The 24428-nt window shown below is 41.4% G+C and overlaps 2 protein-coding genes across 11 annotated transcripts in view; one reads left to right on the top strand and one right to left on the bottom strand.

Annotated features, from left to right (window-relative positions):
- ANKRD13A (ankyrin repeat domain 13A) overlaps nucleotides 1–12080 on the bottom strand; it is a 28569-nt gene extending 16489 nt beyond the window's left edge. Inside the window, exons 1-4 of the mRNA XM_019757481.3 lie at nucleotides 11705–12080; nucleotides 4042–4174; nucleotides 3091–3215; nucleotides 455–500 (exon numbers count right to left, since the gene is read on the bottom strand). Coding sequence (XP_019613040.3) covers nucleotides 455–500; nucleotides 3091–3215; nucleotides 4042–4174; nucleotides 11705–11800 — 400 coding nt within the window. The 5' untranslated portion in view covers nucleotides 11801–12080. The remainder of the gene's footprint in view (nucleotides 1–454; nucleotides 501–3090; nucleotides 3216–4041; nucleotides 4175–11704) is intronic.
- A 2866-nt stretch (nucleotides 12081–14946) lies between these two features.
- Nucleotides 14947–24428, top strand: part of GIT2 (GIT ArfGAP 2) — a 44788-nt gene continuing 35306 nt past the window's right edge. For 6 of the 10 annotated variants that reach the window (XM_019757458.3, XM_019757452.3, XM_074321570.2 and 3 more), the window contains exons 1-6: nucleotides 14971–15162; nucleotides 19233–19366; nucleotides 20968–21080; nucleotides 21708–21813; nucleotides 23386–23472; nucleotides 23605–23735. In XM_019757458.3, the coding sequence (XP_019613017.2) occupies nucleotides 15111–15162; nucleotides 19233–19366; nucleotides 20968–21080; nucleotides 21708–21813; nucleotides 23386–23472; nucleotides 23605–23735 (623 nt within the window). In that variant the 5' untranslated portion in view covers nucleotides 14971–15110. Of the gene's footprint in view, nucleotides 15163–19232; nucleotides 19367–20967; nucleotides 21081–21707; nucleotides 21814–23385; nucleotides 23473–23604; nucleotides 23736–24428 lie in introns of all 10 variants that reach the window. The other 4 variants (XM_019757455.3, XM_019757451.3, XM_019757464.3 and 1 more) reach the window with 3 other exon arrangements.

Genomic DNA, 24428 nt, shown 5'->3' with positions numbered 1-24428 from the left:
TTTTGGAGAAATACACCCATTTTGTAAAAAACAAGCTATTCCAATATTCATCTCTTCTTCTTCCTTAGAATAACAAGTTTAAAGGAATCAAGTTGAACCACATAAGGAAATGAGTAACTAAATTACGGCAAATCTATTCACTAAAATATTATCCTTTTAACAATAATACGGATAAATGTCAGCTATAAGTGACAAAAGAGACCAAAATGTCTATATGTTGTATTTATGGATGCTTGGGAGAAAAAGTCCTATGTGTGGGGGAAAAAGACGGGAAAATACCCAAAGCATTAATGGTAGTTGTGCTTAAGTGGGGTCATCGGTGACAATTTTTCCTTACTCTCATCTATGCATTTCCTAGACTTAAAACATGTAACTTTATAAAGGAAAAATGAACCAAAATTCAGGCTAAGTAAATTTGGAAAAAGAAATAAATTATAAACCCACAGCCACTCACCCCAGCTGGTGAATTCCCATTTCATTTGCACATAGAAATCCGGAGTCTGAAGGACAAAAGTTTAAAAGAAATTACCCTTGGCACTATTAACTAAACACAAACATAGTAAAGATTAATAGGGCTTTTTTAAAGTGGGGGAGGGGGAGAGAACAAGAGAAGAAACAAAAATTGCAAACCCGTCAAAATAAATGCTTATTTTATATGCAGGCTGTCATTTGATCTCGATATAAAATGTCTAGACAGTTAATAAAGTTAACTGAAAGCAACAAGGTCAGCGAGGGATAAGAGTTGAATCTGATTTGGGGGCTCAGTCAGGTCCCTAACAGTAACAGGAAGATGAGCCTGGGAGGATGGGCTTAATTTAAGGGCAGCCACGCAATGTGGATAACAGGCTGTTCTAAGCAAAGAGGAAAAAACGTCAATCCATTTATTCTACGGGGAACTCGAGTGTAAGAGGCTTTGTTTCTGGGAAAGGGTTCATATTTATCAGACCACTCTGTGAAACCAAAAGAGGCAGCTAGACAGCGCTTCCCCAAGAAGTGGCTATTTCCTTTCCTTAACAGAAGCCTTTCGCTCCCACTTTCCTCTTAAACCGTTTAGAATTTGGCTTTTTGAAGTTTTACACCACCATATCAGCCCGGTTTTAAGATGATTTTTCTGACCTACCATGAATTCTTCCTTTTATACCCCCTTTCTTTCGCCTTCCCCCCACCCTCCAGTTCAAGCTGTCGTTTGTCAGTGTAGTTGTGTAGGACATAGGACACAGCTCCCTGGCCCGTGCTGGTATTATGAGCCTTGTGCGCCACTCCCCCCCCTTCCCCAGGCAGTTGGTCGCGGTCATCGGTTGGCCGCTTATAGCAGCTCACGGCAGCTCTCGCCAGCTGCCGGCCCCTCACGATGACTGCCGGCCACTCACGCTGGCCACCAGCAGCTCATGGCAGCCCAGCTCCAGGGAGAGCCGTTGTTCACAATCTTAGCTGTAGAGGGTGCAGCTCACTGGCCCATGTGGGAATCGAACCAGCGACCTCAGCGTTAGGAACACGGTGCCCCACCCACCTGGGCCACTGGGCCGGCCATGAATTCTTGTTAAAAGTTTCTTGGAGAGCTACTTCATTTCTTAAGTACCATCCTACTCAATTTCAACAGTTACCATCCAAGAAGAGACTTGCTAGAAATTCCATGTGTTTTTCTGCTCCCTACCACCTCTAAGGTTTGGCCATGGTTTTTACAGAAGCACAGGACAGGAAGACCAAGAATCTACCCCCGAGTAAAAGCAGCCAGGATTCCAATGAAGAGCGAAGACACTCTCCAAGGGCAGTGGATAAGAAAGGCGGGCATGTGATAAGGAGACAAAATGTCAACAACAGCCTCTGATGCCACTAAGCACACCGCTCATTTACGGGCGGTCTGTAACTTCAAGCAGAAAATACAGTTCTGTGTAGTTTATTGTTGTGGATCAATACGGGTAAAAAAAAAAAAAAAAGAAAATTCTTCACATTAAATTTTTTAAGTGAGCAGTGACTCCATGTTAAATAAGTCATTTTCTGTTTTGTCAAATGGACAAATGATGTTTTTAGCTCCTCATGCAGTAAGTTAGATAAGAAAACAATAAATCCATCAGATCATTGTACACTAAAACACATACTTATTTTAAAAACAATGCATTTAACTATTTCATATGTCATGGAAGGTTTCTTTGTAGTACCTGGAAAATTTATATCTTAGGCAGGATTTAGTTTGAGTGTCATAGAAATATTTTTTTAAAAGAGTGCTCAGATAGCGAGTAGTGATTATCTTACTTCTAGCAAAATTATTCCTTTTCTCAACAGAACTGTTAATTTTTCTCAAGAAATGTGTTTTGACTAAAGTTGTAAAGCTGATTTATCTAGCAAATATCTTTGGAGATATTTTGGGGAGCTCACTTCTGTGCTTAAATTGACATGAAAATTGAACCACTGGTATTCTCCTGTCACCTGCTGCCCTGGGAATATTACAGATGATTGACCAATAAGATGGTTTTTGCAGGCATAACAAAGATTACCTAAAGAATGGCAACCATCATCCAGAACGATCCATGAGCCTAGAAATACAATTATTTAAGAAAGTTGTCTGATTGTCACAGAGCCCATACACTTTAATTCACAGGACAGATTAAACTGCCCCAAAGCCAAAAACTGTAAATAAATCAAGGCAATGGATTAGAAGTCGCAAAAGACTAATGGCCAGAAGTGACAGAAGTGGCGAGAAGTTGCCCACAGACCTCTGAATCTCAACAGGCCCTGAAAATCCCCGTCTGATGCCCCTCACAATCTCCCCAAGATGACCTAGGCTCAGGATGCTACTTTTAAGAAATCAGGCACCTAGACAAATTAATTGTTTAATGTCCATTTGTCTTAGTTCTAATTTTAAAACAGCACTTAAAAGGGTAAGTCTAGTGACCTAGAAACATAATTTGTGAAGGGCCTCACACATTTAACAAAGCAGCAAGGCAAGAAATAATGCTATTTAGTATCCACTATATTGTAGTCACAATTCATAAACTCTTGAGGAAGCCACAGAAGAATGTCAACCTGTGTCTCCAGCTATCGTGTCAGCATCTAACTCAAATGATGGCAATGCCACATTTTTATGGCTACCTCGAGAATTTTTTGGAGCAGCTCAGGAACTCCTTCGAGGGCCATGGATGTGTTGTGGTAATCTCTATGTTGAAGAACTGTATACACCATCTCGGGGTCGCCAGTGCTCACGGCCTCGTGTAGAACTGGAAAACAAAAAGGTGAAATTTAATCACCTAGTATTCTCAGACTTTCTGACACATTCCAAAGCCAGTCTGAAAAATATCTATATAAATCAAAACATCTATATAAATCAAAGACCAACATTTTCTTCCGAGAGAGAGGTTGCAGTCCCACGTTATCATGTATGACTGTGACTTCTTATTGCTAGCTCTTAAATGAATGAAAAGAGAATGAAATTGAGCATCCTAGGTTCTTGGTCAAACCTTTCCATCCTCCCCTTAACCCTCTTTCTTACCACTGGCTCTGAAATCCTGACAACATCTTCAGAGAGCTGGCTTTAACTACGTGATCACACAACTGTGGTGACTTGTAGATCGGGCAGGCAGGACTGGTGCCTGTGTATATCCTGGCTCAGGAACACAAAATTACTCTGAACAACAGGAACAGAGCTCACAGTGAAATGCCAGGATTTCACTGGAAAAGGCTACTTCTAGGCATAATTTCTTTTTGATTGTGTCCATCCTGATGGATTCACTGGAGTTACCATCACATTCCTCAAGGGAAATCTGGCCTCCACACTTGTGTGTGGTGAGAAATGTTTGCACTGAGAGCTGCTTTCTAGAGGAGGAGTCTACCCAGAGCTTTTGGCCCAGGACACAATTCGAGCCATTGTGCCACAGATCAGCCAGCCGCATCTGGGGCTCTCATCTCCTCACCCAGCCCCTCGTCCCAAGAGAGAAAGTCTTAAGATAAAGACGACTCTGAGGACGGTGATAATTAGACTGGTCTTTTATTCAGAAAGAGTAACCAAAATGGAAAGCTTTCAATGATTTTTAAAAGTATACTTGCCTGTCCAGCCCTCACGATTTTCTTTTGTAACATCTGCTTTATGTCGGAGCAAGACTCGAGCAGATTCCAAATGTCCCAAAGAAACAGCAAGATGCAATAAGGTTCGACCTCGGGGATCCATAGCCTCCACATTCTGTAAAATAAACAGACGTTTATATAATTGGATGTATTATATAAGAAATGTGGTGATGTGTTGGAGAGACAGTATCAGTATAAAAAGAGAAAATAGTATTTACATATTAATGACAGCAATACATGAAAAAATGAATGCTTGCATGTGGGCATGGTAGAAATATGAATTTGGGGGGGGCTATAAAGATGATAGTTACTGAGTTCCTTTTTCTATACAGATAAGTATCTAATAAATACATGCTGGTGCTAAGCCTCAGATCATTAAACACAGTCTTTAAGTTCTCAACTGCACTCAAATTAAGTGTAGATAAAGCGAGGGGCTCTCATGAAATGCAACCACCCCTCATGACACGGATGTGGGGGATTTCTTAAGCCCATATCAGCATTCAAGGCTACAACAGGAAGTGCAGGCCTTTAACCAAAACCGAAAGTACAGAAGATAATTTGGGTCAGAATAAAATTACATTCTCTAGCGGAATTCTCACCAAAACACCACTCTCGTTATTGTGTACTGAGTTCCAAGTGGCCTGAAGTAGCAGCATGGTGGGTCCTACAGACACTAAGCATGATCCACCCAGAGTGTGTGTGGACATATTTATAGCTAAAGGGAAGGACACACATACGCCATCAATCCTGTTTCCCCTCAAGGGTTTTCTTCCTTGTGCTAGACGTACCCATGTAGCGTTTCCTCTCCATTCCTATTCTGGCCATCCTTCCAGCACCTGCACTGGTGCGAGCTCAGTCTGAATGGCTGGGCCCAGCCTTCCAAAGACAGCTCTGAATGCACGTTCTTCTAAGGATGCAATAAACTGCCACAGGACTTTTGGAATACAAAAACTTTTAGTGCCATAATACTTCTTAGAAAATGTGCTTTGTTTTGATTTGAGATGCTAGTTGTTGTGCAGGCATTAACTGCAGCCTCCAAAGAGAACCAGAATGTTCCACTTATTGGCCACAGTTAAGGAAGGTAAGCAGGGTAAACTACTCTGGGTAAACTACTATCCAACTGTTATTGAACCTTCCTGTTTTGCTAAGTGTATCACAGTTATCGTGCAATGAAGAGAGGAACTGTTACTGTGGAATAAAAGAAGTGATTGAAGACATTTCTGCTAAGTGAACACACGTCCTCCTGGACCAATCCCAGGCCTTAGTGTTCTCTCAGGCACTGAAATACCAATATATCTCCTCGAACAGGGCCCACACCACCTCCCAGAATTCCCTGACTTTTCTCAAGGGTATGGCTGTCCATCTCACCAAAGAGATGGAGAATTCCAAAGGGTAGGATCTAGGTCTTAATATTTCTTCTGCCACTCTAGTCTCTAATTTGCATTAAATCATTGTTTCGTTTTGTTTTGTTTTACAGTAATATGACTAAAAACTATGAACTTAGTTGAAGTTTAGTAAGAAAGAAATAATCAGCAAATTTATTATCTTCTTACACATCTGTTATATAAACTGTCTTCTTACCTAACAAGCCCAAATTACAGGGAAGGTGCCAGGTTTAGCATACAGCCTGATGTAAAGGAGAGGCTTAACAATATTTACCACACAAAAGGGGAAACTACTTACGGCAATTCACACCTCAGAACATCTCAGACTAAGGATTAACACTCAAGCTCATGGGCAACCATTAGATATGATGTTTAAAGCCAAACCCAAGTACATTAAGTTGTTGACTTTTTTCTAATTTGGACAACAGGGAAAACTATATGTATATGAGCCACAGCCATACACTTTGCATGGCTAATTGTAACTCTTCTGAGCCTCCTGTGCCTCTCTTTCTCATTTGAAAGAAGAGAGTAAGAATGTTATGTTATGGTGACAATGTAATTAAAAACATTGGATGAATAAGGAGTAGAGTGGAAATTAGTGAGATAGAGGATGTAAAAATCAATAGAGAAAAATCAGCAAAACCAAAAGTTGGTTCTTGGAAAATAGCAACGAAATTGACAAACTTTCAGCTTGACTGACCAAGAAAGAAAAGCGAGAAGACTCAAGTCACAAAAATCAGAAATGAAAGCGGGGATATTACTACCAACCCTACAGAAATAAAAAGTATTATAAAGGAATACTATGAACAACTGTATGTGCATTATTTAGAGAACTTAGATGAAACGCACATATTCCTAAACAGACAAACTAACTAAACTGACTTAAGAAAAATAAAAATCTGAATAAATTTATAACAAAGATATTGAATAGGTAATTGTAAAATGTTCCAGGACAAAAACTCAGGCCCAGATTACTTCCCTGGTGAATTCTACCAAATTTTCAAAGAATTCATGTCAATTCTTCACAAACTCTTCCATTAAGAAAAAAAGAATAAAAAAAGAGGAAGGAAAACTTCCCAGCTCATTCCTCTCATAGGTATTTACCTAAGAAAAATAAAAACATACAACCATACAAAAACGTGTACACAAATGTGCATAGCAATGTTATTCATAACAGCCAAAAAGCAGGGAAAAAACAAATGTCCGTCAACTGGTAAATGGATAAACAAAATGTGTGTATATATATGTATGTGTGTGTGTATATATATATATATATATATATATATATATATATATATATGCAATGGGATATTATTCAACCATAAAAAGGAATGAAATGCTGACAGATGCCACAACATGGATGAACTTGAAAAACATCATGTTAAGAAGCCAGACACAAAAGGCCACATATTGTCCGATTCCATTTACAAGAAATGTCCAGAATAAGCAAATCTACTGAGACAACAAGTAGATTAACGGTTGCCTGGGGCTGAAGGGGTTGGGGGAAATGGGGAGTAACTAAGGGGTATAAGGGTTAATAAAAATGTCCTGGAATTGAATGGTGACGATTGTTGCACAACTCAGTGAATATACCAAAAACCACTGAATAATATACTTTAATGGATGAATTGTATGATAAGTTAATTATATCTCAATAAAGATATTTTTAAAAAGCCAATGTATACATGTGTTTTATGTAATACATAAAACCAACGTATCATCTATATACTGTCTGATGAGTTACTGAATTTCTCTTGAGCTTCAGTTTGCTCCCTTGTAAAATGAGAGCAGTGAAAAAAACCTACCTTACAGAGTTCTTACAAGGGTCAAAGTACAATGCCTAAGCCCATAGTAAGCACTAAGAATTCGCTCTTATTATCATGCACCCACACTGTGGAGTTTCATATAAGCTGTCACTTTCTTCCTAAAAAGGATCTGTTCAAATTTCATTAGTTAATAGTAGGGCTTAGGGGCTTCAACGAACGATATTAGTTCAGTAAGCAAGAGTTTTCAGAATTTCACTGGAATTCACTTTTGAGGCTGATCATTTTTTTTTGTTTCTTCAGTCATGAGCTGTTCCACATTAAAAGTACCCACACCTTTTAACTATACTAGTGCCTCCCCCCAAAAAAGAAATGAGATTTCTCACTTCTCCTTCCTCGTTGCTAATTTAAGCCCACCAACTTTTCTTGCTCAAAGCCTCCTTTCCCATCGTGCTGTCCTTGGAGGCAGGAAAAGGCTGAACTTTGAGTGCAAGATGTAGAGACAGACAACAGGCCCACTTGGCCAGGTCCCTCACTAGCCTCAGGTGAATTACTCAACCCTCCAGTGAGCTGGGACCTAGCATGAAGTAAGTGCTCCATAAACTACCACTGTTACCTCTTGAGGGGCCCTCGGGCAATCACCCTCCTTCCTGTGCATTCTCAGACTGCCTTGGTCCTCTGTGGCTGTGGCCTGAACTGGTTCCCCCACTCCAAGTCAGAGGGGGAAAGGTCTCTACAGGCCCGGCTCCGTAGGTGAGCCTGAGCCGCTGAGGGCCGAGGGGGAGCACCTGAGAGTTGGCTCCAGGCTCTTATCTGGGATGCTGGCCCCTGGCTCATGGCAGGCCTCCAGCCAACAGGCACTGACTTGAACGTGTGCCCAGTGGCCTCACCCAGCCTTGCTGCAGGCTGGGGTGAGCACCCCAGGGTGGTTCCCTGTCGGGCTCCGAGTATTGCTGCTGCCTAGACCCTCTTCCTCTTGCCTGCGTTTTGTGCTTTCACCTGCCAGTCTCTAAGCGGGGACTGCCACTCTGTACCCCTCTCAGTCCCAGGATTTTCCCTCCCTTCTCTAAGGTGCATTGACTGACCTTTGCGTTTGTCCCCTTAAGATTTCATTCATTCTCTCGGCATGGGTAAGAAGGCTAACGATGTTTAACAGACCTCTCTCACTAAATGACAAATGGCATAACCATAACGCAAATCATTTCAATTGTACCGACCAACTTCAAGGCCCCACTGAATAGTAAAGACATTAGAGCTGATGGGTTAAGAGGCACTTAATAAAATGCCTCTGTTGAGCAAAAGTTGAAGGCTAGAAACAATCACAGTTGACAAAGTTACATAAACAGCCAACTCCAGCCATTAGCAAAAGGGAGGGGAGGGGAGAGCTGACTCACACACACTCAGAAACAGGGACTTATCCGCTTCATCTGGATGAACTTGATTCCTTCTGTGCTGCTGTTCCTAGAACAAAATAAAATTCTTACAGCTACCAGGATGCCTGCTTAAGTCAGACTCGTGGGTTGGAAAGAATGAAGGAATGGACAGCCGAAACTTACTGGCAAGCAAAACATTAAGTGAAACAGCTGGTTTTATTACTGGGGTAAGTTGGAATTGTTTGTTTTTAATTACACAATCAATCTGTATTCCTTGTAGAAAAACTGGAACATACATAAAAGAAAAGCTAAATACGCGCGATCATAATAATAACAGCAGCAACTATGGTAAATAGTATTGCACCCGTTAACTATGTGCCTGCATTTTCAGATCGGTTCTCTGCCTTATTTTCCACAATCCTGAAATGGAGGCACTTTTACTGAAAGCAGCAGAGTGGAAGGGTTAAGAATATAGGAATAGGACAGAGTTCAACTTTCTGGGTTCACATCCTGCTTCAGCCACTGGCTAAGTGTGCAACTGGGCCTCTCCACCTCAGTTGCCTAACCTGTAAAATGGGAATCGTAACAGCATACACTCAGAGGATTGGTGTGAGAATTAAATCTAAAACTGCACATAAAAATTTCAGCACAGCGCCTGGCAAAATAGTAAGCTTCCAGTGTTACTCGCCTCATTTTTACAAGTGATAAAACAATTCAGCAAGGGAAAATACCACACCTATTCAAACAACTTAATCAGCATTAGTACTAGCCATTAACCCAACTGCCTCCAACTTATAGAAGTAGGTAGCTATTTCATAACCAACAGAGGATCTCAATAAATAGGAAAGCGACAAAATATTTTCTGCCACGTATTTTAATGGTATCAGTTATCAACCTCTTGACCCTGAACCAGTTATATAATTTGCAGGGCCCAGTGAAAAATGAAAATGCAAGGCACCTGATTCAAAAAAATAATTACGAATTGCAAGACAGTAACAGCAGAGTAGGAGCCCCTCAGTGTAGGTAGCCCTTAAAACCAGCCGGCTCAATGTTACAGATTGAAATTGGACTGCATGGTCATGACAGTCAAGCTTCCATGGTCAAGATGTTCTTTATGAATACATTTCAACTATCTCTTTCCCAAAAGGAACAGGTATACTGTGAAATGATCTACAGTGATAACCAATAACCAAGTCAAAACCAAATAATAGCAAGTATGACTATTCCTCCTTGACAGTTCAAAGCATTAAGAACCGATTTACTTTAGAAAAATCTGCTGCAAAATTATAATTCTCTAATCACAAGTGTCCTTAATGTTTTTCAAGGTAAAAGGCACTGAGAACTTTCAATGAACACTTTTATCACAGCTTGCAGAAAAAAAGAGATCATTCAACTATGCCACATTTTGGAATCTAAACCAAGCCTTCATTCTTATCAAATAAGCTTTTCTATGAAGAAAAACTGCATTTCATTTAAACTCTTTTCTTCACCTCCAATAACTAGGAAACCCGCTGTTTTCAGAAATCAGTATTGAAAGAGTGTGTGGTTTAATGATGAAGATGAACCTCCCTATCAAATGGGATGTCAGTTCTGTACTTTGTACTTTAATCTTGATATTTCGCAAGAAGCTGGGTGGCCTGATACTGAGGAAGTGCAGATGCAAAAAGCAGCAGACCTGAAAACCAGGACTGTCCAAACGTCCAAGGTGAGTGAGACTTAGAGTTAAGAGCAAAATGATGGCCTCCCTCTGAGCCATGTCTAGTAACAGAAAGGGAATTAAATCATCAGGAATACTAGGGTGCCTAATGCTGAATCCTTTACTCTGGGGGCACGATCTAATTAAGACCAATGACTCTGACAATAAAAGTTTATTCTCGCTGGATGGGGGATTTAAATGAAAAAAGAGCGACTTCTGACTTCCAGTGGGTGCTCAACAGATTTAACAGCAACATGGCAAGGTGTACGAACACGCTTAGTAGTAACCTTTCATCAAACAGGATGACGCTGACTTTGCTCAATGTTCGCCAAACAAAAGAAAGCCAATGCTCCCTTTTCCCTCTAAAATTTCTTGACAATTAGAGTGTCCATTTTGAGCCATTGAAAAAACCAGAACTTCAGCACACTGGATAAAATGCCGTCAACAAGAACAATTATATCAATTAACTACAAATCCTCATCCTAACTGCTAAGTCTGTTAGCTTGTAACTGGAAGGGCCAATCACTCCCAGAATTGTTGAGATGCCTTTAAAGCAGGGTTTCTTAAGTAAAACACTGACATTTGGGGGCAGATAATTCTTGGTTGTGGGGGGCTGCCTTGCACATTGGAGAATGTTGAGCAGCATCCCTCGCCTCTACCACTAGATCCCAGGAGCATCCACTCCCCACTCGTAACAACCAAAATTGTCTACATGCATTACCATTTGGAGGGGCGAGGAGTCAACATCACCTCCCACAGAGAACCACTGCTTTACAGAGATGGCAATACATAAAAGACAAGGAATCAAAGCATTTTAGAACAGAAAGGGATTTTAAGGATCCAGGGGACCAAGTGATTCTCAAACTTTGGTACCTATGCGTCTGCCTCCCCAGGCCAGAGAGGGAAAATGCCTTGCCCAAGGTCACAGGACAAGTTAGGACCTGGACTCCGAACGCAACCAAGACCTGCCTTACAAAAAGGGTGCACGGGGTGAGAGGTGTGTGTTGTTCTTACCTCTCGGGAGAGGCAGTGGAACCTAACTGGTGAAGACGGTGCACTCTGGAACAAGCCGGCCACAGTTAAAACCCCAACTTGGTATTTAATAAGTGGGCAACCTTGCACAAGGCACCTCACCTCTGAGCGACTCAGTTTCCTTTTCTATCAAATGCAATAATAACACTACTATCTCCTAAGATTGTTGGCAAGGCAAAAAGAGATAATGTAATAAGGCCCTCCGCACAGGGCCTGGCACACAGTAAGCACTTCATCTATGTCCCATTATTCGTACTGGCCCAAGACTGCAGAATTGAAGGGGTCAGCGGAGCGCCGAGGAGACAGGGAGGCAGATGGGCTCAGGGAGGCGAACCGACCTGGGATTTCCCCTCCTCCCTCACCCGGGCGGGACCCCCGCCCCGCCCCGCCCCTCACCTGGCCCCGCAACTCCTTCTCCAGCTGCCGGTAGTCGTTGTTCCAGACCAGGAGGTGCAAAGGGAAGTGGCCACTGGCGTCGCGGACCGCGGACATGGCGAGGAGGCCGCAGCCGGGCCCTCACCGCCCGCTTGCCAAGCCTCAGCCCCCGCGGGGTCTCCGGCACCCGCCCTCCCGGCCGCCGGCGAGCGCAAGAGCACGGCGAACGAGCGAGGGGCGCAGAACGCGGCCGAGCGGCCTAATGGGCCACGTGCGGGGTGTGTGGGAGTCGGGGGTCCGCGGGCTGGTTCGGGGACTCGGTCGGCCGCGCCCACCCTGCGCCCCGCCGCGCCCCGCCGCGCTCCCGCCGGCGCTGACAGCTACCGAACCGACTTCTGCCGGCGGAACTGCCCCAAACAGGGAAGTGCCGGGAGCGAACCACTACACGCCGCGGCGGGGAGGAGACAAGGCCAGCCACCTGGCGCGGGGTCCGCCCAATCCCACCCACCTCCAATTCCACACTGGGAGACACAGTGTAATCGACCAGAAAAGAGCTAAAATTATCTCCTTTAACCCAGGATCTGAACAGGGAAAACTCAGTCTACCGTCACCAGACCCGTTCCCCTGCTCCACTAACCTCATATGGTTCTGTCCACAACTGGGCCTCTTCCAACGGCTCTGCGGTCAGGGGGTGACAACAAGGCCTGGGCAAAACCATTCCAGCTACTGACTCCCTTGCAGCCTTTTTGGACCTGGGCAGAGGCTTCCATGATGGGTCAGAAGCCATTTTGGAAATGGGCAACACCAAACAATTTTTATAAGAGGGACTATAAACCCTGGCGAAGTGGCATTAAATATTTGCATTATATGGAGGTAGTTCTTTCTCATGGTTTCTCAAGGAAGGGCATTTTGAAGCAGATAATTATTTCTAGGGGGGTTGTCCTGTGCTTTGTAGGACATTGAGCAGCATCCCTGGCCTTTCTACCCACTGGATGCCAGTAGCCCTACCCAAAAAATGTCTACAGACATTGCCAGTTGTCTCCTAGAGGAGAAAAATCATCCCCAGTTGAGAACCACTGTTCTAGCTGAACTCCAAAATAGGTTATGATTCAGTTACTTATGGTGGTGGTTTATTCCACATATGAGTGTCATTTATTTTCAAAGCTAACCACTTGAATTTTGGTTATGGCTGAAAGGACTAATAGACAATACCCAGACTTGACCACAGCCTACAAGTATAAAGCTCATTCTTTGAGTTTCAACCTAAGACTCGATAGCTCCTTGATTCAATGAAGAACCAAGTCAATTTACAGCTACTCACCAGCCTGAGCTTTCTGCACACTTGTCTACAACTAGACCACATAGCTGGGTGAAGTTATTTAATGCCTCCTGAAAGCTTACCCTCTGCCTTCCTTGCTTGTGCACATCCAGCTTTTCAGATGCCTGCAACAACAGCTGCTCAAGAACCCTGGATTAATCCATTCTCTACACATGCTGAGTCCAGCAGATTTGTGAGTCTGCAAACCAAAATAGGATGCAGGAGCATGGGGATGGCACCCAGACGCTCTGTGGATGTGTGGGAATTACGTGGTTATGCCCACACCACATGTTTATCAAAATGGAGAGATGGACAAAAGACCAGAGCTTCTGAGACCTCTTCCAGGACTTTCTATCCTCTCAGGAGTCTTGTGCAACTGAATCTTCTTCCTCGTCATTGTCTCTTGGTTATTGAACATCTCTTATTCATTGGTTGGAAAGCTCCACAAAGGCTGCTTACCAGAGTACCAAAAGTCAAAACAGTACCTAGCCCATAATGCGCATCCAATATTTGCTGAATGGAGCTCATAGTTGTGTTTACATATGAAGAATAAGTGAAGAAAACAAGATGAAATCAGTATAACTAAGCTGACTTAAAGTGGAGTCTGTATAGTCAAGCTGACAAAATTGGTTTGGACCATGTGAGCTGACTCATAAGGAATAGATTTTATTTTACTTTAACTTACCTAAGGACTTAAACCGTTGAACTTTTCAGTTATGCATAGATAATCCTCTGAAGGACGAAGGAAAGAATGTTCACATGTCCAGACCTCCTGACAACCATTATCCAGACCACCTAACATATGGAAGAGCACCATCTCAGACCAATCCAGAAGCTAAGAATGCAGGACTTATTCTTCGCAAGAATGTATTTTTTTTTTATAAGAACCATGAACTTTTCTCTTCAGAACACTATGGGTGTTATCTGGTAGTATTTTCAATTTGCAAATCCTAATACGTTTGAATAAATCTTTGTCGTGTATTTGTAGTCAAAGCCTCCTGACTCTTTTATGCTGGGTTGACACACATCACACACACAATAAATATTCATTCGCATTAGGACCACATCTCTTCTCTCCTTCACACTGATTAAACTAATCTCATTGTATTTATCTCACAAACGTCCTATAAATTACTCTATCTTATCTATTCCTATTCTCAAAAAAAGTGATTATAAAATAATAGTAATACCAAATACCAATAATAACAGGAGCTGTTATTATTGAGGACTTACTCTGAAACAGGCACACCACACCTTTCTGTAAATTATTCCATTTGTCCTTATCTAGATAGTAAATATTTAGCTTTGCAGGTCATATATGAGTTTTGTTGAATATTCTTCTTCCTCTTTCTCTTCCTATTTTTCTTCTTCACAAACCTTTGAAATTGTGAAAATCATTCTTAGGAAGCAGGCCATACAAAAGCAAATTGAGGGGTAGAGGTAGATAACACATCTCCATTTTGCAGATGATACTAAAACTGCAGCCTAAAGAAGCATCTAACATATTTTTATTTTACTTATTTTATTGTAGGTCTATTGCAGTAGAATGTAGGCTCCAGAAGGACAGGATTTTTCTCTCTTTGTTCACTGCTGTTTCTCTAGTGCCTGGAACAGTGTGTGGAACATAGCAGGTGCTCAATAAACATTTGTTGAATAAAGGAATGAATACATGAATTAACTTGGCCAAAATTATACTGTGTGACTTGAGTATTAATTGCCTCAGTCATGTTGTGACTGCGTAGTCTGGTCATTAGATTTTGCTGCTTGCGCTGGTATTAATCAGTGTTGGGACAAAGCGAATCTCTTCTAGGGAGGGAAACCCAAACTCTAGATTGATAAGTATGACATAAGATGTTGGGGCACATATCTGCCCTCACTCAAGATGGAGATAAGGCAGCGGTACCTTTCCGGTCACATGACTGCCGGACGCCGAAAGGCGCCTCCCCGCGCGTGCGTGCTGCGCCCCGGCTGCGAGGCGCTGAAGGGAGAGGCGCCGCCGCCAGCCCCGCGGAGAGGACCCGTTAGAGCGGAAGCGCTGCCGCCGCCGCCGCCACTGTCGCCTTCGCTGTCCCGGGGCCCCAGGTACCCGGCAGGTAGGAGGTGGGAGCCATGTCGAAGCGGCTCCGGAGCAGCGACGTGTGCGCTGACTGCAACGGGCCGGGTGAGTCGCACTGGCCGGGCCCGCTCTCCTCAGCTCTCCTGACCCGGACCCCTGCCCGGGGACCGCCCCCTTGGGTCGGGCGGGTCCCGGCGGCGAAGCCCCACACCCCATGCCCGAGGTCGCGACAAGAAGGAATCGGGGCGGCTTTGGGACAGGAGCCGTCCGGGCCTGTCAGAGCCGGGCGGACAGGGGGCCGCCGCCCTCCGGTACCTCTCGTCCCTCTCTTCCCTGTGGTCTCCTCTGTCCCAGGCCGAGTTGGGTGGCGGCGGGCTCCGGGCTGGGGCCACTTCAACAGGAAGAGGCTTGGGCAATCCGCGGGAAGGTCAATTACAGAAGTAAAATGCAAGCGTCCTCCTGACTGCGGCCCCCAGAGGCTGCAGGTGTCACCCTCCTCTCTCCCCCACCGCTACCTGGAGCCCCGCTCCGCGAGGGGGCCCTGCCCGGAGTGGGCGGCTTTCGCCGCTTCCCTCCACGCAGATGCGCCAAAGGACCCGTAGATAATTTCCTCACTCCTGACATTCGGGCTCCCACTCCGCGGGGGAGAATCGCCAGGATGTCGCGGGTCTTGCAAACGCAGCCGGCACTTCGGGATCTGTGCTGCTTTTTTGTGCAATGTATGTCTCAAGTTCGGCGATCTGAACGGCGTGAATTCAAACTACATTTTGCCACTGGGTGACCTTGGGCTGATGACTTCGTTTGGCCGAGCCTTGATTTCCTCATTTTTCCAGTGTGGATGGTGGGGAGTACCACACTTAGTGGTTAGGAAGATGGAATGAATATTCTTAGGATCATCTCATCTCAGTATTTTTTTTTTTCTCGTATTGTGTTCTTTAGTACAGAATCTTTGCAGCCCCTTAAAGCTACAGTTGAATTTCTGAATCGTGCATTAATTACAACTTACAAAACGAAGAAACAAATACAAAATCTTTGGCAAATAGACATATTTGGGCATTCAGGCAGTCTAGGCATATGGGGGCATTGAAAGGTTAAAACCAATCCTCCCATGCAAAATTTTCAGATTTAAGAGTTCAGGTCCATCTTAACAATTGGAATTGAATTGACAGGTCTCTGCTGTTTTTCGGTGTTTAGATTTATCTGCTTTGAATTTGAAGTAATTCAAAGGTAAGATGGCTTTCTTGGCACCACAGCGACCAATAAACAATCTTAATGAAATCATTGAGCAGCCGTGTTTTTGCAACTGTGCTAAACTTCGTCTTGTCATATGGAAGTGGACTGATTTTAAATAGTACTATGATAACTCAAACCTTATGTGGTTATTTCATGGCCTGTATCGTGCCAGTGGGGTTACCAGTTTCCTTTGAAGATAGAGAGAAGGGCGCAGGAGTTTAGAAAGAGGAGTTTTATAAACCAACTGAGTGTGGGTTATACACACTCCATCGTTTTCTCTAAAAACGTTATTTGTTCCACTTCCTTATTTTCTTGCCTGTTCTCAGTTGAGCTGTCTGTGTGTGTTTGATTCATGTGAGTCTAGCTTCAAACTTCCTCTTGGAAATCGTATTCTTTACTGCTTAATGGATGATATCTGGGGCAAGGGAAAACTGTGGCCTAAATACTACCTGGCACTTCGGCGGTGTTTTATGCATTTCAGAACATTTTCTCTTCCACTGTATCATTTTAGTTGTCTCATATGCCTAATCTACAGAGACTTGAGTCACTTCCTTCCTGTTTTGAGTATAATTAGTTTACCTTGAAATGTTCTGTGAACTTGAACAGCTAGGAATTTATGCTGCTTTTTCTGCAAAGCCCTAGTGAAAGAGTTACCTTTAGGATTAAGGACCTTTTAGAGAGTCTGATGAATGCTGAGGTCCTCTCCCCAGAAAATGCATGTGTACTTACTCTTTCATACGGAATTTATGTTAAGATTTCTCAGTGGGGTCACAGACATTTTTAAAACCCATTTATTGTATTCCTGGGGCCCAGGTTAAGTATCCCTGGCATTAAACATTCAGATAAACGGGAGTGCTCACCCAACATCATTCATACAAACTCGATTTGCATTTTACTGTGTTGTTAACATTCTAATATTTGTTCCATGGGATTCTGATCCATGATGTTAAAGTGATTAATTGAGAACCTTGCTTAATGTGTGTTAAATGCTTGCTGTCTTGTTCCTGTTTAATTTCCTCCAAGAACATTGTGAATCATCTGAGTGATATGTGAAAACTAAAGCTGTGATTCAAAATAGTCTGGTTTGTTTTTGTTTTTTGGTCATTAGTAGTGGTACCATACTGCAAAAAGTAATGTTATGTATCATTGTAGGTATCCTTCATCTTGATGTTTCCGATCTTTGCTTTTTATTTGTTTATTTTTTCACAGTTCAAGGTTTATTTGGTGTTTTAGTTGATATGACACTTGGATAGTTGGCTGCATTATTTATATGTAGACTTTTCTTTTTACATTATATGCCAATGTACCCTACTCTGATATATATAGGACACAAAGTAAGATTCTTTAGAACAGTTATGTACAAGCCAATCTTTGCTTTTTAGAAGGATGTAGTAGTACTGACAGAGTTGTACTTCATTGAATTATTTTGTTTCTGTTTTATTTCATGACAAACATTTAACCATGATCACATCTTAGTAAATATTTCACTTAAAAAAAATGAATCTAGTTCAATTTAAATATATCCTACTCTGTGTTTAATTACCTGAAAACTGCTGAGATTTTCACTATAGTAATATAGTGTTCATGTGAAACATTCAACATTTTAAGTATTAACAATCAAAAACTTTTTCCAGTGGTCACTTTTTAGTGGGCTCTTGAAAATATCTGAATGATCCTTAGAAATTAATCTGTAACAGATAACATTTCTGAGTACTTACTATGTGCAAGCAACTTTACTCACTTTTTATATTCTCATTACCCTGAGATGTATTCTTATTGATCTGCGGTGAGGATAACTTGCTCAAAAAAATAACTTGCCTGAAATCACTGTCCGAGAAGTGGGAGAGTTGGGGTTCAAACCCTGGACTGCTTGTCTCTAAAGCCAATCTTCTTAACCACCACACTCTCGGACGCCTAGGATTTGTCTTTGATTGCAATCCCATAACTTTTCATTTTATGGTTGGGAAGGGTTTGAATAAACTGTTAAAAATGGTAAAGATGGTACACATGCATTTTAAAAATTTTTGTGGACCTTGAAGAATTTTTAAATACAACCTTTAGATCACGCAGCTTGAGTAGCACCTATTGTCACCCCCATTGTGAGTCTGATGAAATGTAGGTCTTTTTTTTTTTGGCTTCTAAATATTCAGTTTCCTTCCCCAGTGTGAATTATTCTTTGTTTCAATGGATGTCTTATGAAGTTCTGTGGGACTTCATGGGAAAAAAAGTATTATACACACTCCAAAAATATTACTTGTTTTTATTTTACAGCTCAGCTTCTGTGAAGCTGCTGTTATTATAGATCTGTTCTTTCAGATCAGTTGCAAGATGGACTCAGTAGTTTTATTTAAAACAACTAATGAATATCCTAGAACATCCCCCAGTGGAGAGGGCGAGGTTTCCCAGTCCGTCCCCAGAACCATTGCAGCTGAACAGTTTTATAGTTTTGTCACTCGCAGTTTTCTGCTAAGCAGATAGTCACGTAGATTTGTAGCAGTCTTTTCACTCCTCAGAAAGTGCTGTGTGGATTATTCACTGTCACAATTATATTACCTTGCCGTTTGTGGAGATGGCTTTAAAATGATTCATCTGTATTCTCTCAATTTGCTTCTTTCATGTTGAATGAAGGAACATATATCTGAGATGGTAGATCCCATTAGAGTTTCATACTGTGGCCATGAACCAGAAAGTAGCTAACTGCTTAGTTAGGATTTCAACTCATGTTTTGGTTTCAATGAACATTGTACCCAGTCAGCCAGGATAGGTGGGATCATCAGACAAACTCACCGGCTTGATATGTTGATGGTAGCCTACTAATACTAAAACAGCAAACATGTCCTTTTTTTTTTTTTTTTTGAACTATGCTTCAGTCATCTTTTGCCATCTGGAAGTAAAATATCCAACTTGTATCCTCGCCTCTGAGATTTCATTCTTCCTTCCAGATCCTTCCTGGGCATCAGTAAATAGGGGAACTTTTATATGTGACGAGTGCTGCAGTGTCCATCGGAGTCTAGGGCGCCATATCTCTCAAGTAAGGCATCTTAAACACACACCGTGGCCTCCAACATTGCTTCAGGTAAAGGATGAGAATTCTTCTTATGGTTTGTAATTTAAGTTTTTAGGGCTCATTGTTTTAGCAACTAAAATTTCTCCTACTCTACTTAAATCGTACAAAAATGTTTGAGTCATAACTGAATAGAGGTTCTGTGCCCAACAGTGCTGTGTGTGTGTCTGTGTGTGTGTGTCTGTGTGTGTGTGTGTGTCTGTGTGTGTGTGTGTGTGTGTATTGAAGTCATCATTTAAGATTTTGTTCCTTCCTAATGTAAATCTTGTCCCAATAGATCAATTATAGAAAGACAGATACATAAATAGTCATTAAAATTTCTTGGTACTGTTTCAATGCTGACTTTCTAGAATGTCTCCAGAAATTGTTTTCAAACAGTCTATCTTTTCCACATACCACGATGAATGTTTCTGAAAGCTACTGCCTTAGAAGCTTGTTCATTAATGTACTTATTCCTGAGTATTTGCTAATATTTTTAGAACATTTTTTCCTGCTTTGATAGAAGCATGAACTGGGAATTCTCAGAAGTTTCTGAAACATCTGATTTAAGTTTTCTTAAAGTTCTTGTTACTAGTTAGAGACCAAATTCAATTAATATCTTTTGATTGATTGCCTAACACTCTGCTAGGTGTTAAGTGGGTTGTTTTATTTGGGGTTCAATGTCATGTCACCTTTACTTCTATTTTGGGATACACATTCTTCAAGTTCTGTTGGAACTAAGAATTAAGCATGTGTTTCTCCTTCATTTGTCTTGAGTACATATTTTACTAAATCTGTGGCAGCTGCACGACACATCCCTTCAACATGTCTATATGGACCAAGGGACCAGAGCAAGTGGGTTTGGGTTTCTGATGTGACACTATCTCCACTAATGTAAAAAACAGATGGGGCCATGTCAGAAGTCATGCTTTGAAATGAAATTGGGAGATTTGCTTTATTACTAACTTTTGCTCACAGATTTCTAATAGCTCATTCTCATGTGAAAGTGGGTGTTTACTGCTCTCAAGTCTGTGTTTACAGATTTTATTATAGGATATGAATCAAGTCCAGAGATGAGTAGTTTAAAATGCCAGGGTTGACCCTAAAATAACAATTCCCAAAGAATGGCACATGAACCACCAGTGAGTAGTACTCAAGACAGATGTAGATAATACTCAAATATTTATTTTAGTGGTTGCATTATTTTAATATATATAAGAAAACTATAACTAGCACATAAAAACCATAATTGCTAGTAAAAGTTTTTTTTAAAAGTGAGTGTTTTTAAAGAAAAATATTAAGTGGATAGTGCATGGATTGTCAAGAATCTTACAAATAGTATTTGGATAATCAGTCTTGGGAAACCCTGCCCTAAAGTGTCGAAGTATTCTTCCTTCATAATCTATAAGCACAATATATTCAAACCCATGTAGGTATTTAGCTGTCCTACTAGTCAAACCTGAATTCTCGGTACAGGTTCATCTTTCTCATTCTAAAATCAGAAATTGATGTGCGTGATATCCCAGTTAGGCTAGTGTTTATAATGGGGCTTGGTTTTCCTAGCTCAGTTACTGATTCCCACTGAATATTTGTGGAAAGACATTAAAATATGATTTTATACTGCTTGGTTTTAGATGGTTGAAACCTTGTATAACAATGGTGCTAATTCTATATGGGAGCATTCTTTGCTGGACCCTGCCTCTCTTATGAGCGGAAGACGTAAAGCTAATCCACAGGATAAAGTACAGTGAGTGGAATGTTTATAAATACCTTTATTTCTTTATAACACATGGGGCCCACTGAAAGGAGTGCAGCTGTTTTTGACCAGCCTCCACAAGGGCAGCACAGGAGGTGGTTACCCCAATTGTTCATTGAGCTGGTTTCTATTGGAAATGCAGAACAAGGCTGGGCACCGGACCATCTCTTTTGCATGGTTCCCCAGCACAAGTCAGTGGTTTCTCCAGTTTGAGACTAAGACTTGGAAGTTGTTGATGTAATCAGATTTAATCTTAGGCATTCAAACAAGAGGCTGTCAGACCAGAAATCTAGGCTTTGGGCTCCACGCTGCCTGATGCCTCAAATATAAGATGGGATGAAATGCTCCTTCCTCACAACGTTGCTAGGTCAGTTAAGAAAATTACACAGAGAAGAAAGATGCTGTACCAAGCTGGTATTCTGCAGTTCTGGGCATTATAATGACTAATACATGTTTTCAGACTTCAGGTCTTACCCACTGCTGAAACTTTTTCAGTATTGTTCATTTTATTCTTGAATGGGGGATGTGGGTCACTTCCTCTTCTTTTTACACTCTAAAGAATGGGGAATGTTGTATCTGAACTGCAAGTGAACTGTTTTCTTTTTGTTTTCCAACCAGTCCTAATAAAGCAGAATTCATCAGAGCCAAGTATCAGATGTTAGCATTTGTCCATCGCTTGCCCTGCCGGGATGACGATAGTGTCACTGCCAAAGATCTTAGTAAGGTGGGTCACACGTTTGAAAATCTCTAAAATTGCTGGATGAAACCGCATATTGTTTTGTTTGGAAAAAAAACTTTCAAAGGAAGAAAAGAAAAACAAAACAAAAACTGCTTTCTATTCACTAAATCGTAACAGCATTTTTGTTTTGTTTTGTTTTGTTTTGTTTTTTTTGCAATTGGTTTTGTCTCGAACCTTACTTCACATGGCAGCCATTCATGTTAGTAGAGGTGTGGGCAAAGAGGGAAAATAAATATCTAGAAAACTATTTGTGTTTTTCAGATATGGTTTGAAAATTACATTCTGTACGTTTTTCTGTTTATTTAATTTTGAAATAGGAGCCATCTCAGGGTTTGTTTCTAGAAGGGACTAGAAAGTTTGTGGGGTTTCTTCAGGTTTCTAGATTGCATACTGAGTAGGATCTTCAGGAAGCAGGGTGTGACTCAAAGCTGTAGTACATGGGATGGTTTATTATATTTGTAAAATGAGTAGATGGTTTTTTTTTATGTGGGCCTTTGCATGTTTTTGAAAGATGCTCCAAGAAATATGCATCTTTATGTTCAAAGCACTGCCTTTGGCAAATGCTCACACAGCATGGGCACTCACAGTTCAGAATTTGAAACTTGGCGTAGAAATGTATATTTCTTTGTTTCTTGTTATTTCCGTTCTTGTTACTTCTGTTAATTAATAAGATGTAGTACGTGTTTTTTACCACATTTTTAAAAAATAAAATAAATAAACTTAAAGGAAGACTTAGATACAGATGTTAGGGTAGATTTCTTCATTCCTGTGGAGAGGGTTATTGCATTTTCTACAATTCTAGGTTAAACTTGAAGGAAGGCAGCTCATCTTCTGAATATATAATCACGTTTCTGCAGTGGTACAGAGTTTGGTATACCACAGGCCTATTTCCCACCCGGAAAGACTTCATTAAAGCATTGGACACAAGGCCAAGAGTAGCGGTGTGGAGAGGGTGCGGTACAAGGCAGAACCCCGCAGTTTGCACAGTGGAGGATATGAAGTCCTAAAGCCCTAGGTTCAACAACAACAACAAATAATAATAGTCGTAGTAGCAGCTGTATACTTGGTGCATTTTCTATGTACCAGGCTCCATGCTAGGCACTTTATTATATCATTGACTCCTTATAGTAACCCTGTGAATAGTTGTCATTATCATCCCCATTTTAGAGATGAGGAAAGTGAGGTTCAGATGGCTTAAAGAACTCCCTCGAGGTCACACAGCTTGAAGGGTGTATGGTTTGAAATTCAGGTCTGTTAGAGTTCAGAGCCAACCTCAGCCACCTCCTTATCCTGCCTCTCCCTCAAGGTCTAATTGTGCTACTTAGATAGGTCCTGCGTTTGGGCAGGTTCAGTTTCCTTATCCATAAAATGGGCCTGACCCTGCCTTAGTGCCCAAGGCTGGTTGTGACCAACAAGGGAGAGATTGCTTCATCTGACTTACTTACCTAAAGAAAGATTATGTGTTACTAAAATAATGCATTAAAATGGTCTGCCAGCTGCTCTAGGATATCACTCTTCACACTTTTCACAATATACTTTTTTGTTTGTGTTTTTCAGCAACTCCATTCAAGCGTGAGAACAGGGAATCTTGAAACCTGTTTGAGGCTGTTATCTTTAGGAGCACAAGCCAGCTTTTTCCATCCCGTAAGAAAGCAGGGATTATCCACATATTAATTTGAAACTGAGTGGGTTGTGTTCATGTAGTCTTTTGTTTATTTTCTTTGCTTGTTTTTTTCTTCTTTCTTTTTTGGTCTACTTTCTATTAATGATCCTTAGGAAAAAGGAAATACCCCACTCCATGTTGCCTCCAAAGCAGGGCAGATTTTACAGGCAGAATTATTGGCAGTATATGGAGCAGACCCAGGCACACAAGATTCCAATGGTAAAACTCCTGTTGATTATGCAAGGTAAGAGACCTAGATTCTTGTCACTTATCTCTATTTGGGCTTATTTGTGTTGTGTATGATTCATCGTTAAATGGCTAAATTGCATGTGCTTAACATTTAATCTCTTTAAAGATTTACATTTGGTTATTTTGCAGATGACATTGTAAACGCATATGAGCTCAGAACCTAGCAAAGTCAGGCAAGGTAGAACCATTAACCAGTGAGCTTAGCTTCCAGTCTTTCATGTAATCCTTTATAGCACTGTGGGATTTGAGACACAGAGTCCAAGTATCAAGAATGGCAGAACCCACTCCTCAATTTTTTGATACTTTTAGTCATTGCTTAAACTTAAAACAAATCCATATGGATAGATAGATATATGATTAAACAAATAGAGTAAAATGTTAATTGTAGGTTTTAGGTAGTAGACATCTAAGTGCTCGCATAAAATTCTTTACATTTTTTGTTGTTTAAAAAATTTGTGAAATGCTGAAAAGTGAATAAATAAATCCATAGGTTAGTCTTGAATATCATTTAAATGACAGAGGATGGACTATCTTTCCTTCTTTTTCCAAATTAACTTTATTAACTGCAAAGTACTATACTATGCTCTGCAGAAAATAAAATGGGTGAAATGACAAAACTGCCCTCCTAGAATTTACTGTCCCGTGGAGGAGATGATTCATAAATGCATGAAAGAGTTAAATGAGGCAA

Source organism: Rhinolophus sinicus, chromosome 9 (genome assembly GCF_057876585.1).
Source record: "Rhinolophus sinicus isolate RSI-liver-muscle chromosome 9, RSI-T2T, whole genome shotgun sequence".
Classification (NCBI taxonomy): domain Eukaryota; kingdom Metazoa; phylum Chordata; class Mammalia; order Chiroptera; family Rhinolophidae; genus Rhinolophus; species Rhinolophus sinicus.
Note: the sequence above shows the minus strand (reverse complement) of the source record. Positions and strands in the feature narration are given on the sequence as shown.